General features: G+C 40.5%; 1 protein-coding gene across 1 annotated transcript in view; it reads right to left on the reverse strand.

The window, feature by feature from the left end:
- Window positions 1-17656, reverse strand: part of SLC9A4 (solute carrier family 9 member A4) — a 66116-nt gene that overhangs the window by 16599 nt on the left and 31861 nt on the right. The window contains exons 3-8 of the mRNA XM_007097773.3: window positions 16340-16599; window positions 14948-15165; window positions 11809-12011; window positions 11113-11199; window positions 7800-7870; window positions 3385-3546 (exon numbers count right to left, since the gene is read on the reverse strand). Of these exons, the coding sequence (XP_007097835.2) occupies window positions 3385-3546; window positions 7800-7870; window positions 11113-11199; window positions 11809-12011; window positions 14948-15165; window positions 16340-16599 (1001 nt within the window). The remainder of the gene's footprint in view (window positions 1-3384; window positions 3547-7799; window positions 7871-11112; window positions 11200-11808; window positions 12012-14947; window positions 15166-16339; window positions 16600-17656) is intronic.

Below are 17656 nucleotides of genomic sequence, written 5' to 3' on the forward strand. Positions count from 1 at the left end.
TTCCATCACCTTAAATGAAAGCCCCGTGGTAATTTCATAGCTATTGAATCAAACTGGGAAAATCTGAACCTAAGTGTATTTTAATAAAAGCTTCATAATTCTCTTAACTTTTAAGTTTATTTATTTATTTTGAGAAAGAGTGTATGTGTGCATGCAGGGGAGGGGCAGAGAGAGAGGGAGAGCAAGAATCCCAGGCAGGCTCTACGCTCAGCTTGGAGCCTGACACGGGGCTAAATCCCATGACCATGAGATCACGACGGGGGCCAAAATCAGAGTCGGACGCTCAACCAACTGAGCCACCCAGGCACCCTTCTCTTAACTTTTCTAAATCAGATGCTATAATAATGTAAAAAGAGGCTTCAGTTCTAAACACAGCAATATAGATATGAACTCGTAGATGTTCTTATTCATGCCATAAAATGAATTTGTAAAAGATCAAATATTATCCCCTGATTCATTTGTAAGAACCCATTCTCTTGTGATAGCTTTACACGTGAAATCCATGAGAAACATGCTAAGGTGACTGGAGAATGTGCCCACTGATCAACTAATGGCACCTAACTGCTCTTCTCTAGTGTGGGTTCCTTGTGTCTTTGTAGAAAGGTCACGAAGATGGCCAACATTTAGAATGAGTGAAGAGTGGCACAGAAGAGGGCCCAGCTCTGCACAACACCATGTTCCATTATGGAGGTGAAAATGGCACCATTATCGTCATCCCAGAATCTTTGGTATAAGAACGCAGAAATGCAAACCTATACCTATCAACGTGTGATCGATTCAAAAATCCTTAAACTACAATAAATTGTGTTTTTTTGCAAACGACATGTTAGAATTATTTGGGAGTTTTTAAGTATGATGTTTTGAAGTTGTACAGTTGTAGTTTGTTATGCCTATAAATGTATATACTTTAATATCTCTTTAATATAGACCACATATTTTTGAAAGCTTTGACACTTTCAAGAGGTTGAGCCTTTATCGTCTGATATTTCTAAAAGCTTACCACTCCTTGGTAAAACGAGGTGCCTTGTATTGAAGCCAACAATCCCAGTACATACTCTACCTATCCCATGGGGTTGTTGTGAGGGTCAAATAACATAATGCACGTAAAAGTAAGGGCATTTCGTAGAGTTAACACCATCTGCACAATGCTATTGACAGCTTCTGGTGGCGGTATTCTCCTGAAGACTTTGCAAAGCTAAACCTCTTGTAGAACAATTGCTTCAACTTCTAAAGACACAAATGTATCTGCATTTTGTTGTTATCGTCTCATACAGAATAATAAAAAGTGAGCTGGGTACACACTTCTTTTTCCTATGATTGTACGAAGGTTTGTTTTTAAGAAATTGGCTGCTTTGATCTCAGGAGAGGAATTCCTTCTGCTTGATGTCGTCCAGATTTCTGATGAGATCAAATAAATGCGATTTAAATACAGTTTAACTTGCATTAAATATCAGTTAAAAGAATCTCCTCTCCTACCCTAGTTTACTAACTGGTTTGGGCTACAGGAGGAAAAAAAAAGTCTCTAACTTATAAGTCTCTCTTACTAATCTTGAATCAGTGTCTAAAAAATAAGTGACTCGACAGACAGGATCCCTCCCAATAAAGCTGGCTTGAAAACTGTCTTGAGGTTAGAAACAGGGGCAATTGCTTGCAACCAGTGCAGTGTAATACAGAGATTCAAAATACGGTTTAACACATGATAGATTGCATTTGAGATAAGTGCCCCTACATTCTTAGACCGAGAGCTCACATAACTAGTAAGCAAACCAACTGAGGAAGTTCCTAATGGTCTAAAGCACCTGAACTTATCCAGGCCTCCTGCAATGTATTAACTCCCATTAGAGCAAGCCAAATGCCTGGAGACCAGAGGGTCACCTCTTATACTCTCATAGCTTCCTAGATTTTATGATTATGTGTTTGTAAGGCCTTTAAAAGAAAAAAAGTTTATTTATTTGAGAGAGAGAGCAAGCACACTCGGGGGAGGGGCAGAGAGCAAGGCAGAGAGCGTAGGACAGAGGACCCTACGCAAGGCTGCCAAGAGATGTCATGACCTGTGAAATCATGACCTGGGCCCAAATCAAGAATCGGACGCTTAACCAACTGAGCTACCCAGGTGGCCCAGACCTTTTTTTATTAATGCCATGACCCTGCTAGGGTATGAGCTCCATGACGTGTTTGTTTTACAGTCCCTGGCCCATAATAAGTGCCCAAGGAACAGGTTTGGGCCTAAGGTGACGCCAAAAATGTTCAGTCAAGTTAAGTAGGATTGAAATGCAATAATTTAGAAAACAAAGGTCAATGCAGAGAAGAAAAAAGCCACGATGAATTAAATATCAGCACTTTAAATAAAGACAGAATCAATATTCCTGATTTTTTCCTCTGCCTTAGGCTCTAACATGGCTCCGCATGGCATTGCCGATAAATATTTGTTAGCTCGCTGCCGTTTTAATATCAGAAGTTTCCTTAAAGCAAGCCATGCAGTGGGCAGCACCGAAACCAACCAACCAACCACAAAAAGAGTCTCACTGAGAAATAAGGCAGAAAGCTTTCTGTTCATACCAAGATGCCCTCCAGGACGCTACTTTAGATTTTTTCCAGGCCATGGAAGAAAGGTGAGGGTGTTTGATTCATTAGCAAGTAAGGGATGTGAGATAACACTCAGGCATGAGTGAAAATTTTATTGCTACCTGTTCTTCACCTGCTTTTCAAACATGAAGATACAGTTGAAGCTCACGATCAAGTGACTTTACCTACAGAAGATGACAGAATGCAGGTGTTCCTTATCTTAAATATGTTGTGAGTAGTTTGCTCAATTCATAAACTGCTTCTTGGAAGAAACCTGGAGATCCTTGACGGGGTGGGGGAGGGTGGTAAATTTAAGTAGCCCACCAACCACCACACCTCCGGCTTCCACCACTCATCCCCGAATCCCAGCTAGCGTCACAAGGTGCTGACCAGGTCTCTCCTCATACGAAGATGGAAGAGAAATGACTTATGGGAGAAATGCATATAATTTTTACTATAGGATTAGCAGAATCAAAAGAACAGCGGCTAAAGGGTAGCAATTAATCAAAAAGAGAAAGAAAGAGTCTTGTAAACCATGCCATAATTCTGTAAGTTCACTTGCCCCTCCTTCCCAAAGAAAAGTGTCATACAACTGTCGCACACAACTTTTGCTAGAAAGTACTTTTCAAAAACTGGGTGACATAGGTTGAGCGTGGGCCAGACTACAAGCTGCCAAGACTCAGGTCATCCTTTTTTCACAACTCCTTTCTTTCAATTTCTGCCTCTCTGATCCTAGTGTTATCTCTCAGTTGAACAATGAATGTGTGCCCTTGGAATTCTGGCATGTAAAGTCCAGATCAAGGGGCATATAGAACTTACTGGCATGGTACGGAAAAGGCTGCGGTACTGAGGATCCCAGTTTCTACCATCTCAATAGCTTGCTTCATTTCCAGCTTCTTGTACAAAGAGACAATGCTTGATTTGGGCTGGTTCTTTCGGATTAGGATTTTCCGTAAATATCTGTGATCAAACTTCTTAAACCTAAAAACAAAGACCAACAGTTTGACAATCTTTGATCTCTGTATGTGTTATGGAAGTATATATTTTTCTTAAAACAGACTAACTGTATTCTGAACACGAGGACAGTGCTGAGAATTCAGTCTTTGGACACATTAAAAAAAATCATAGAATATATATATATATATATATATATATGTATATATATATATATAATTTTTTTTTTAAGTAAAGGAAGAATAGCCTACTGGCCTGAATACATTGAAAATCAACTAAACAAAAGGAGGGGACAAGCTGCAATCAGGGCAGAAAAGTATGCATAAGTGGGGAGCGGGGGAGGCCCAGCCCAGCCCAGCTCCAATTGTAAAAGAAGAAATGAGGGGTTGAGGCTTTTGAACAAATGTTTCATTCTAATAGCCTCCTGACAGTGACAGCTGCTCTTACAGTAATACTGGCCTATTCAACCAGAACCCAATAAATTTAAATGGCCCGGTAGTTACAGTAGTTTTGCCCATTATGCTGCAGATCATTTTGAATCCTGACAATTAAGGAGGGGCTGGGGGGAGACCCCACATCTATCCTGACAGTCTGAATGATGGAGAATCTGAATAGGCTAGGCGCTGATGGCCGCCGACTATTGTAGCAAACCTCTGGCTGGCCCATTAGACTGAGCTGCACGTATGCATATGGCGCCTTCAGAGTTGGCCATTTGTTTGGGGTAGACATTGTCAACACTTCCAATCATTTTACATTCAAAGAGTAATTTGTCTGCCTGCTTTATTTTCTGGAGGGGAACATAACTCCCTGAGCTGCTGGCTTATTATCTGGTGATTGGTTTCCTGGCCTGTGAGGCGGATGGATGCTTTATCACTCAAGTCTCCTCCGGGGTTACAGGCTGTGATACCTTATGATCTGTGTTTAGCTCGTGCCTGCTCTCGCTCCAAATGGGTCAAACCCTCAGCCTTCTTGTTTTCTCTCTTTCTTCACAAGAGGCTGTTGTTCCTATTTATTGCTCAATCTACCGACATTGCTCCCCACCCATCAGGACTTCTCTGACACTCTTCACACTGAGCTCACCTTGACTTTTACTGTTCAATGCTAGTTGGTGCTGTTGCCCTTGCCTTACTTGCCCCATGGCTTCTCCTGATGTGCCACGGGGTCATTTCCTCTGTGCCTTCCACTTCCTGATTCACACATGCTTCCCTTCCAGCCTCCCTAAAGACTTCTTCCAAATCTCCTCCTCTTCCTCACCTGCCCCAGAGGAACGGAAACTTCTCAGAGTCCTGTCCTCAGCTTCCCCTCTTCACACCCATGTTGTTACCTCACCTAGCTATTATTTAATTAAACATTCTTCTATAGTCTATGCATTTAACCATGGCATTGTTAGTCCCCTAGACTCGCTATCTGGAAATCTGAAAGTCATTCTTATTGCCTCTTTCCTAGCCCTCCTGGTTATATCCAGAGCCAGTCACCATTTCCACCTCAGAAATATTTCAGTGCTCTTTCTGCTAATTCCTCATCCTTATGATTCTGAAAGCTCTATGGTTCATTCAAATCAGAAGAGGTCCTAAAGCCAGACCTGAATTCAATCAAGGTTCCACTGTAGAATAGGTTAGTTGATCTCTTGGAGTTGGTTTCTTTATCTTCAAGGAGAAAAATAGTGCTAACGCAGGAGATTCAGGATGTCAGGTAAGATACCATATATGAAACAGATAGCACAGTACCTGAGGCTTATTTTATGCTTGCAAGATGAAACTCTTAGACATCCATGTGAACATCCCTTACAGGTCTCCTTCCCCACAGTATCTGTTTCAAACCCAGCTTCCATATCTCTGTTGTTGTTTGCCTCCCCAAAGCTAAGTATGGTCATGTTATTCTCGTATTTAAAAGCCTTTTGAGGGGCGCCTGGGTGGCTCAGTCGGTTAAGTGGCTGACTTCAGCTCAGGTCATGATCTCGCAGTCCGTGAGTTCGAGCCCCGCGTCAGGCTCTGTGCTGACCGCTCAGAGCCTGGACCCTGTTTCGGATTCTGTGTCTCCCTCTCTCTCTGATCCTCCCCCGTTCATGCTCGCTCTCTCTCTGTCTCAAAAATAAACAAACTTTAAAAAAAAAAATAAAAGCCTTTTGATCTATTAAAGGTCAAATAGAATTTTATAGGATTAATGGCTCTCTAGGACTCCTTAGCATTGTGCCACAGAAGCGTATCTCTGTCTTTCCAAGCTCTTGTCTTACCATGTTCCTTTCTCGGACTGTGTCCAAACCATGCTATGCTCTTTGTTGCCTTCACAATTGGAAATACTCTGCTGTTACTGCTATTGCTTGGCATTTTTTTCCATTCTTCTTTGCCTGTAGGACACCTCATTTATTTTCAAAATGCACTCTTGTTTCTGTATTATAGCAGTTCCGTGCATTTACCTCCGTTATAGTGTTTCTTATACAGATCATCAGTATTTGTTGGAGCTCTTTCTCTCTTTGTTCCCCCAGGATCCTGTCTACCAAATTGTGAGGATCTTGAGTGCATTGGGTGCATCTTACTGCTCTCAATATCTGCCTTGGTGTCTAGAAAATTTGGTACCGATTTGGCTAAATAGAATAATATTAAATGATTTTTCACTGGAAGAACTATAGGATTTAAACTTAAAAAATCCATGACCTAGGTTCTAGATTGGTGAACATTCCCATAACTTAAGTTCTATTTTAACACTAGGAGGACTGCTAAAACTATAGTTTTTATCTCATAAAGAAAGCCCACTCAGAATGCAAACTGGTGCAGCCACTGTGGAAAACAGCATGGAGGTTCCTTTAAAAGTTAAAAATAGAACTATGCTCTGATGGCAGAATTGCACTAAATAACCCCCAAAACACAAAAACACGAATTCAAAGGGATACATGCACCCCGCTTTATAGCAGCATTATTTGCAATAGTCAAACTATAGAAGCAGCCCCACTGTCTATCGAATGATGAATGGATAAAGAAGATGTGGCATATATACGTGTATATATAATGGAATATTCGTCAGCCATAAAAAAGAAAGAAATCTTTCCATTTGAAACAACATCGATGGAGCTAGAGAGTATAATGCTAAGCGAAATAAAAAAGAGAAAGACAAATATCCTATGATTTCACTCATATGTGGAATTTAAGAAACAAAACAAATGAGCAAAGGAAAAAAAGAGAAAGAGAGACAAACCAAGAGACTCTTAACTATAGAGAACTAACAGATGGTTACCAGAGGGGTGGGGGGGGGGATGGGCGAAATTGGTGATGGTCATTAAAGAGTATACTTGTTGTGATGAGCACAGGGTATTATTGTATGGAAGTGTTGAAATCACTATATTGTGCACCTGAAACTAATAATAACACTGTATGCTAACTAACTGGAATTAAAATTAAAAAGTAGATTAACCACACACACACACACACACACGCACACACACACAATAAATAAATAAATAAATAAATAAATAAATAAATAAATAAATAAAATGTAAAAAGCCCACCCATAAGCTCCCAGTTTCTCATGTGGGTGCCACTACTCCTTGACAGCCAGAATTTTCAAGATCTCATTTCTCTTGGAATCACCAACATTAATATGTTGGCAATCCCTAGAAAGAAGACATCTACCATTCGGTTAATTCAACTACTACTAACTCCTACGTTTGCTAAATAGCTATGTTTAACTTACAAACTCTTATCTTCCCTATCCTGAGTGAAATTCTCCTCAGGGCCACAGAAGAAATACGCTGTAGACTAAATCCAGGGAGAGAATGTGTTCTGAAATGTGAGATGGTGGCAGAGGAGAGGGACATTTAATATTCTTACGGAATCATATGTGGAAAGGACCCTTGAAGGTCTTCCTCCACAACCTCCCTCCCCAGGGGAGGACTCTCCTTCCCAGGATCCTGATGATTCACCAAACTCCCTTTATAGCCTTATGAAGTCATGGTTGAGCTTCTCTTCTCACTGGGGAACTTCTTGCTTTAAACTTAGATTCGACTTGTCTCCTTTCAATCTGAAAGTTGTTCTCTAGTCTAGTTCTGACACAGCCTCAGCTAAGTCAGCAGCCCCTTCCCCCTGAGCGCTCTCCTTTTTACAGGCTGGGCATTCCCAGTGCTCCCACCTGCCCCTTCCGTGCCACGGCTCCCAGGCCCTTCATATTCTTGGTCCCGTTCCTCTGGATTCTTTCTAGTCAACTGCTCAGTTTTCAGTGTAACGTTTTGAGGTTCCCCAGGCCACAAATAATCCTTCCTAAGTCAGCGAAACTGTCGGCCTCCTTACTTGTCTCTCACTTGGTAGTGGCTCCAGTGCCCACACACATCTTCAATTCCAGCTTTCAGGTGATCCATCAGCTGCCAAGCCAAATACAGGAAAATGATTGCTAGTGAAACGTTAACCCTAAAAGACACACAAGGAAAGCTAATACACTTCGGAAAACAAAGGAGGCTTTAATTTCCTGGAGTGTAGCCTCTTTTCTATCACCCCATTCATGTAACTGAAACTTATAGTGCCTTCCATCATAATTCAACTGAGTTTCAGGATTCACAGATCCCGTCGATAAGCTCCTTAATAATGTGCCTAACTTTCAATGAAAACAGGATACCTGCTATTTGCTTTGAATAATATTTTTCTAGAATGATTTAGAAAATGTCTCATTACTGAAATCACATGAATGTCATAACTAATTGTTCCTTTTAATTTCACCGCATTGTCAGTATCCAACTTATAGTTTCTGAAAATATAATTCTACAGATATCTTATAATAATAAAAATAATAATAATAATATATAACAACAAAATTTATCTATCTGCCTCATTTTTACCTGGTTATTTTGTCTCAGTATTTATATTTCACCATGCAAGCCAATTGTACTAAATTTGCTTTACCCAAATTGCTTATAGGAATTTCATAAAAAAACGATAATCTCTTCAAAACTTGTGAATTAGTCTTTATAATTTAAATTTGCAATCAATGAAATTTATGCTGACTTCTAAAATTTGTTTTGCAAAGTACATTAAAATACTAAATTAATTCTGAAATACTTAATTGATGTATTCTCAACCAATAATTGTAACTTTATTTGAGAAAAAATAAGAAAAGAGGGAATATCTGTGTTCTATTGTCTTAGGTATACTATTTAATTTCTAAAAATAACGAACAGAGGGGATAAAGACAGAAACAAAAATCCTCAATCAAGTTAAATCATTTCTTATTTTAAAACACTCACTCCCTATCCCTTCTGTCGAGTATTTTCAAATGGTCTTGAAAATTTTGGGTTTAGATTTGGATGACTTTGGCCATAAAATTCAGGGCTGATTTTGAAAGGCTTCATCAGTTTCTCCAGTATTAGAACCATGAACTTTCAGGGATAAAAGAAACCTAAAGATTATCTGGGTCAATAATCCCCTAAAAGCCTGAATCTCCTGTTCAGCAGCTATGCCAAGCGTTCCCAGTCATTGTTTGCACACATCCATTTCACCTTTGGGTACGCCATAGCTATTTCCAGAATGCTCTTCATTAACTGAGCTGAAGTCTCTTTCCTTCTGTCTTCCATGTATTCGCTCTCATTTTTATTCCCTGGAGCCATACAAAATGGCATCCCTCCAACAGTGTGTTGAACTTAAACCAACAGGTAGAAGCCATGCCCAACTTCATTTTCATCTTTGTCAGGGTTGAATGTTTTCACTGAAAACTGCCACTAGGCTGTTCCTGCAGAAGTAGTAGAAGCCTTTACCCTTTCGTAATTAAAAATTCCGAAAGAGCAGAGGATCCCATATTCCATTGGAACAATTATTTCAGAAGTACATAGGACAATTCATAATATTAGTCACCATGATAGTTTTTTGAGGTGTCACTTTGGCAAGGCTTGTCCCCAAGTATTATTAACAGTAATCTAGATGTTGGTGTAACAATATTTAGTAGATATGATTAAAGTCCATAATCAGTTATCTAAAAATGAGGAAAACTATCCTAGATGATCTGGGTGGGTCTAATTTGCTCAGTTATAAGGCCTGAAGAGTAGAGCCGAAGCTTCTCCGATAAAGAACAGTCACAACTGCATAGCAGTTGTGGCTCATGCCTGAGAGTTCTGGTCTACCCTCCTTGAAGGCTTGTCCTACAGATTCTGGACTTGCTTAGTGAGCCAATTCCTTACAACAAAGCTCTTAACATCTATATCTATATCTATATCTATATCTATATCTATGTATATGTGTATGTATATTGATATCTATATCTATATAATCTATCTACATCTACATCTATATGTATGTGTATGTGTATATGTATATGTATATCTATATCTATATCTATATCTATATCTATAGCTATATCTATATCTATCTCCTACTGGTTTTGCTTCCCTGTTGAACCCGGACAGAAACACTGCTAACTTGGATGAAAAGGGACAGAGAAAAGACAAAATGAAAGGGGATGGTTGGACCCCAACATTCTGCAGGCAAGAAACAAGCTGATCAAAGGAATGAGCTAAAAACATAGGCTATAGGCTATAGGGTGGAAGCTGAGAACCCAAAGAGTAGAACCCAGATTGGACTTCTAATCTGGTGGAACAGAAGTTGTTCCTAGCCCTTGAAACCAAGTGGACTTAGAAATTTTGATATGAATCCTTTTTCCCTTTAATTTCCCCCTTTTTTTGAAAAGGAATATCTATAACAATTACCCTGTGAGTGCTCAACCAGTGTATTTTGGGAGCAGACAACTTGTTTCTCGAGTTCCACAGGTTTGGCGTTAAAGAGGAGCTGTGCTTCCGGATGGATTATACCCAGAGGCTCACTCCTCTTCCCTCATTTAGATGACTGGGATGCTGAGATTTGGGGCTTTTGAACTGATAAAATTTAGATGAGATTGTGGCCTTTGAGTTGACACTATAATGGGTTGAAACTTTGGGGATGTCAGGATAGAGTTCATGTATTTTGCATGTGGAATAGATGTGAATCTTTGAGGGGCAGCAGATGTGATAGGCAGAATAATGTTTCCCAAAGATGTCCATGTTCTAATCCCCAGAACCTGTGAATATGTTAGTTTATATGCAAAGAAAAACTAAGATAGTAGGTGGATTAAGGGTTGCTAACCTTAAGACAGAAAGAATATCCTAAATTATCCACATGGGCCTAATATAATCATAAAGGTCTTTAATGTGGGCATGGAAGGCAGAAAAGTCAGTATCAGAGTGATGCAGTATGAGAAAAGACCTGACCGGCCATTGCTAGCTTTGAAGATGGAAGGAGTCCATGAACCAAGGAATGCTAGAAGCCTCTAGAAGCTGGAAGATGCAAGAAAACAGATTCTTGCCTAGGACCTCCAGAAAGACATGCAGCCCTGCAACATCTTGATTTTAGCCTACTGAGACCATTTTGAACTTGTGATCTCCAGAACTATAATAACTTTGTGGGGTTTTTTTAAGCCACTAAATTTATGGCAATTTCCTACAGCAGCAATCAGAAACTAGCACAAGCAAGGAAAGAGGCTATGTTCAGTGACATGGACACAACACTGCACCAAAGGTCTAGATTACTCCTACCAGTGGCAAAGGAAAACATCCTATTAAGTTGCTAATTATGATAGAAAACTTACGCGAATATGAAGCTCTTCGTTGATGGATTCTTTTTTATTGGTCTTTTTAACATCCAGGTACCTGACCAGTGGGCCAATTGTAATTCCCTAGATCACAAATGGCAAAATAAACAATATTATTGTAGTGAAGATTCTCATTAAAGAGAGCAAATCTATTAGCAAAACTATTAGAGCTTCTAATGTTCATATCTTTGTTTTGTACTACCTGCTACTAGATAAATGCTCTACTGTTTACTTTAATTCTTATTTAATTAGTTCTGATTTAATTTTTTCAGTGAAGCAATGAAAAAAAGCAATGAAAATGGGCATTGCTTTAAAACAGGAATTTAGTGCCATCCCTTAAAATAACATCTCGCTAGTTTACTCAGAGATATCTCCACCTAAAACAAAAACTTGTACTATCTAGTACTAATTGGAATCTTGTTTTCAGCAAAACACAGTAGAATGACTATCATTTGCCCGTTACCCAGGAATATTTTGATTAATATGTTTTATTGATTAAAAAGAAACATATTTTAGAGGTTAAAAGATGAACAAACATGATCTAGAAATATTTAAGAATTTAGCTGGAGTAATTGAGCACATGTTGAAAAATTAGAGTGTCCCTTTTTTGGGACACTATACTATTACTATACTAATTTAATGCATAATCCTGAAAGAATCTACTTATTTCAAATATGAAAGAAGTCTACCAACCTGAATAAATACAGTAAAATATATAACTACAAGAGTAGCAGTGACAAACATTTTCTTCCTAGGAAAAAGAGACAGAGGCAGCAAAAATGCAAGTGAAAAACTTCCAGCTCCTCGGACACCACTGTAGAAAATTATGCACTGGTCCTTGATGGAGAAGGGGAAAGTCCGAAACTGGTTACTGACATAGAAGAGAGCAAATACGCCTAGAAAGGGAGAAATATATATTAGAGCAGAAGGTTATGAATACGTAGATATTCAGTACTAGGGAACCCAAGTCTTGCGCGTGCGCCCAAGGCAACCTAATTCCATCATACCCATGACTGTCCATCCCAAACAGAATATCTTACAAAAGTTTTCACTTTTTGAGTAGTTGTGAACAATAGTGCTTCAGATTGTTACTTTCCTACCTTGTGTGTGTGTGTGTGTGTGTGTGTGTTTAACGAAATAAAATCTTGATACTTTCTCATGTAAGAAATATGATATATTTTCTAATCTATACTCATAGCTTTTGCTCTGCCTTTCAAAACTAGGTAAAGCAAGGGTATTGCTTTGGGGACAGAAACATTTTTATCATCTCGTGTTCTCAATGAGTAACCAAAGGAGGTGTATAATTTTAAACATAAGAGGACTCTCTTAGTGATTGTGGTCTCTTCCGGGGTAAGCAAAACTTTTGTGGTTGGTTTGGTTCTTCCTGAGGTTCAGTGCAAACAAGAAAGTTGGCAAGGGCTTAAAGGGGGGTTCTTACTGTCATTAAGTGGAAGGTGGAGGATGGCAGAGCTTGTTTAAAACACAGAGGTGTTTTCTACCACACTGACTTTCCATCCCCTTGTGGCCACATGTCCTAGCTTACCACCAACACAGTGCTTCCTGGTGGGAAAGGTCCCTTCACTAAAGCTCTGGCTAAAGAGGAGGTTTTACTGTGGAACAAAGCTCTCGGTATCCTCCCATGACTTCTAATCACACATGCCTCACAGCAAGCAAAACTTTTTGAATTTTTAAAAAAAATTCATTTATTATTTGAGAGAGAGAATGAGCAGGGGAAGGGCTGGGGCAGGGGCGAAGGGGAGAGAGAGAGAATCCCAAGCAGCCTCCTTGCTGTCAGCATGGAGCCCAACAGGGGCTCAATCTCACGAACCCTGAGATCATGACCAGAGCCGAAATCAAGAGTCAGACGCTTAAGTGACTGAGCCACCCAGGTGCCCCACAGCAAGCAACCTGTGATACCCAGCACATGGACAGTGTGAGAGACAGTAGAATTTAACATCTTCCACTGTGTTTTGTTTGTCCGGGCTCCTCCACAGACTTACTAGTCATGTGACCTTGGCTAAGGTTCTTATCTTTTGATGTGCTGAGTCTCTTTATCTGCTCAATGGAGGTAATGGTAGTATTCCTCTCAGAAGATAGATGGAAGATTTAGATAAATTTACTATCTATAAACCATAGAAAACAGGGACTTACAATGTTATAAGCCTTCCTGAGTGTGAACTACTATTAGCCACAAGGAGTCAGGCTGGGATGCTGGGAGGGGGAACTAGGTTCTGACAGCTGGCTTTGTCCCTCACTATGTCATGGCCAAGTCAGCCATTCTCTCGATGACTCTTCCACCAGCTAGAACATGAAGGAATTGGGTTGGATTGTCACCAAAGGCCAACAATATTGAGGTATCCATAATATTAACACTCTCTCAGATGGTTTATATTCCTGTAGGCTGGGCTGAAGCTTGGTGGTGTTACTTCTCTTGACATTAGAGAGTATTAGAGTATTAGAACTGAAGGGAACTCAAGAAATTTGTTCATGCCTACCATTTTGTGGCTGAGGAGGAAGATTTGGAGCAGTTAAGTCCATCCAAGGTCAAATAGCTAGTTAGTAACAGTGCCATGATTTGATTTGAAATTATAAGTTTACCTAATTACATAACATAGTTTTCTTAATTCTTTCTCCCCTGGCACCCTAACAGGCATATATATTCAGAGTAAGTTTTATGACTATTTTAATATTTCTGCATTCTTGTTATTCTTTCCTAGATTCTAAAACCCATTTGGGATTAATTTAAAATTGATATGTCCAAGGTAAGTTCTCAGTCATTTCCCATAATTTATCTTTCATTATAATTGATTTGAAAATGTTAGTCAAAGTCAATTAAGAAAATGCTTCAAATCCTGGTCAAAATCATTTTAAAATCAAACTGCTTCTAATCAAAAGGCAGCACATATAATGTGGTCCCGTACTTAATGTTCTTACTAGCCCCAGAAACATGAATGTTCAAGGTAAATAAGTAGCCTTTGGTCAAGATATCTCATTTTGAGGGGTACCTGGGTGGCTCAGTTGGTTAAGCATCTCATTTTGGCTCAGGTCATTATCTCACGGGTGGTGAGTTCGAGCCCCACATCACGCTCCACACTGACAGCACAGAGACTGCTTGGGGTTCTCTCCCTCCCCCTTTTTCTCTGCCTCTCCCCACTCATGCTTTCTTTCTCTCTCAAAATAAATAAATAAACTTAAAAAAAAGATATCTCATTTTTTAAAATTAGGCATATTTCATAGGAGTGATGCCAGTTACATGATAGAGTTGCCTTCATTAGTTAAAGTAAGCACTTTTAAAAATAAAGATTTACTTTCTGATCCTTGCGTTTTTCTACATCAAACACAACCTTCAACCAAAACCACGTGTATTATTTAGAGGAATGTTTCCTAACAGTACCTGCCTTCCATAAAATATACTTAGTGAGATCTCACTTTTCCTGTAATAAAAGTGTAAATGCTCACAGTTTATAATCTATATCTGATTGAAGGTGCAAGAGGGGAAAATTGACAAAGCGGTGAAGAGCAAGGGAGAAATTCTTTGAGTTATATTTAAACGTGTAGATGCGAAAGTTCTCTCCTCAAATAAGCAAGAAAAACAAACTCCTTGCTCCAGCCTTGCTGCAGTGCACAACCTTATCAGCCACTAATTGCTCTAAACTGATTGAGGGAGCAAACAGACACCATTCCAGGTCCCTACAAGGTGCCTATACTCCATTAACCAGTAAAACCAGTTCGCTTCACCTCACTCCTTAGGCCATTACACTGCATAAAGGAAGAAGAGAAATAAACAAAAAGCAGCAGGCAAGAGCCCCTTGGGGACCCTACTGCCTCTTACTAATGGCTCTCCAGATCTGGCAGAAGACCAGGGTGAAACAGATGAAGGCCCAGTTCCATTCGTGGTTCTTTCCAACGGTGGATACGCCCATGAAGATGAAGATCAGGGTCTCGCTGACGCTGCTCAGCATCTTCATGAAATACTTGATGGTCGTGTAGGACGTCTGAGACACGTTTTCCTCTACATACTTCTTCATTGTTACCGCACAGGCGGTGATCCTGCAGAAGGAGCAGTCTTAGGAGCAGCCAGGAGATTTTGCCCCTCCACGAATAACTCCCTATTGGTAATGCCATAGATACACTCTTCCTGTTTTTACCCAGAGAAAGCAACTTCTCCATTCCCCTTTCTGGGTGCATTTTCCCCATGGGGTTTTCTTTCTTACTCTTCTCCCTCCCCAAGGGGCTTGCGCCAGTGGAGGGTGTTGGGGAAGGTGGGCGTGGCACGACTTCCTCACAAGAACACGGCATCAACCATGCACCAACCCGAAGCAGAACTGTTTCTGGTATAAGAAATGATCCAGCGAGGCTCTTGTTTCCTCCACCTGAGCAACGTTTCTTACAAGAATTTAATAAGAAATTTTTCATTTAAAATGTTTTTGTTCTAGAGCCACTAAGAAGTCCGGGGTGGGCGGCAGTTGGGGGCGGGAGAGGAGATACAACTTTGCCTTGTCTAAGTAGTAGGTGAGACAATAGTGAATCTAGATTTTACACTATTATATTTAATTAATATAGATATTTCTATACAATAAAATTAAATATTTCTGCCTGAGTAGCTGGGTATGAGGATAATGCCATAGAGAAAACAACATGACCAGATATGGCGAGCCAAGTTAAGAAGCCTCATTCCGAGATCTATGGAAGGATAAACATTTACAAATATTTTCATTAGGAAAAAGAAATCTGGACTTCTGGTCTTATCCCATCTACCTAGTTTCATTCCACACTGATAAGTCCTGGAGCTGTGGTGTGATTTAAGGGAAATAGCAGAAGGCAGAGCTCAGGAATGACAGTCCTTCATGGCATGCTTCCCTCTACCCTTTAAAATAATGAATTTTTCAAGGAAAAAAAAAAAGAACTATTGAAATAAGACTTTAACCTTGAACTTCTAGTTCTTCCCTGGATCAGCTCTTCTGAGCCTTTGAAATTGACCTTATAATTGCCATGCTCTGCTATGCTAAGGTAATTCAGGAAAAGAGCAAGTACAAATGCTCAGAGAACATATTTGTTTGGCAAAGGACCTGAATCCGATTGTACAAAAGCTAAAAAAGCCTGAATCCAGCAATACCTTTAAGGATTGGTGCCCAAAGCCCTGCCTTTTCAGATGCAAGTGCACACAATGTGGTCCTAAATTCTCTTTCATTGCTGTGAGAGTTGGTCCTTGGTTTATACTCACGCCAGGATGCCAGAGAGGTAGAGTGTCTCGGCGGCTAAGTAAGACAGGTAGCTGAACATGAAGACGATGAGTGGTTCGATTGCAGAGATATTCTGAGTGAAACGTGTGATAAACGCAGAAATGAACCCAAAAATGACGCCAAAAAAGACTCCCCCAACCCCCACAATAACGAATCGGGCACATCCAGCCAAAATGTCGACAGGCTCAATGTCTTCAAATTTATGCATCTTTGTGAAGGCAATTAATATATTGTATAAGACCTAGGCAAAAAGAAAATTAAAGAAAAGAAACAAATTAGAAATGAGAAATACTTGACACAGATTCTTAACTTCGTGTCTACTTAAATAACACATAGCAATGAGTTACACAGCCATGAATATCAACAGGGCTAAAATCTAACTTTTAAATGTATTCCAAATAATTTAAATGTATTCGGTGACACTGGATAATTGTCTAACACAGCTTTCAATCACTGAACACCCACTCTGTGCCAGTCTCTTCACTCAACCTCTGTGTTAGTTACCAGTTTATTCTCTCCCCGCTCCGAGGGCACCTTTCTATATGGGCTCTGTTACAAACAATGGAATTCCTTCAGCAAAATTTCTTTCTCCTTTCAAGAGAGCACCATGTCACAGGTTTCTCAGTAGAGGGCGCTGAAGGGACCCTGCGGGAGGTAGGAGCTTCCAGCAACTTCCGGTTGGAGGGGCAAGAGTCCGTCATGTGACTGGGAGGACTTCCTGTGGGTCCTGTGGGGGCCAAAGGGCATGGAAGCAGTTCCTCTGTCATCTTACACCGCTGGCTGAAGACAATCTGGCTTGGCCCTCCTGCGGCATGGCTGTGGTCACGGGTCCGTGTGAGCAGCCCTCTGTCTGTAAACCCTCTCCTGGACCCCTGTCCACACAGCCTGCTCCTCTGATCTCCCTGTGCCCCGGCCTGAGCCCAGCTTGCACTGCATGCCGTGCGCCACCCACTGCTGATGCCTGCTCCCTGCCTGCCCTCCTGATGGTGACTTGTTGTTTGCCCAGCAGCTCCATACCACCTCCTCTGGCGAAACCAGCCAGCTTCTCTGCTGCCCAGTGGCCCATCCACACCTTCCCCGGTGAGAACTGAACCCCTTCCGAGTCTGTCCTTCTTTAGGGAAGCCATCCCTCAGTCCTAGCATGCCAGGGAGCATCCCCTTATATCTTACAGCTATTCCTTTATTAGCGTTAACATGTTGATATTAAAATCTCTGTTTAACCTACTGTGTGGTTTCTATTTCTCAGTCGGGCCTCACCTGCTACACTTTCCATACATGGCGTCTCACTGAATCCTCCA

Source organism: Panthera tigris, chromosome A3, assembly GCF_018350195.1.
Source record: "Panthera tigris isolate Pti1 chromosome A3, P.tigris_Pti1_mat1.1, whole genome shotgun sequence".
NCBI lineage: Eukaryota > Metazoa > Chordata > Mammalia > Carnivora > Felidae > Panthera > Panthera tigris.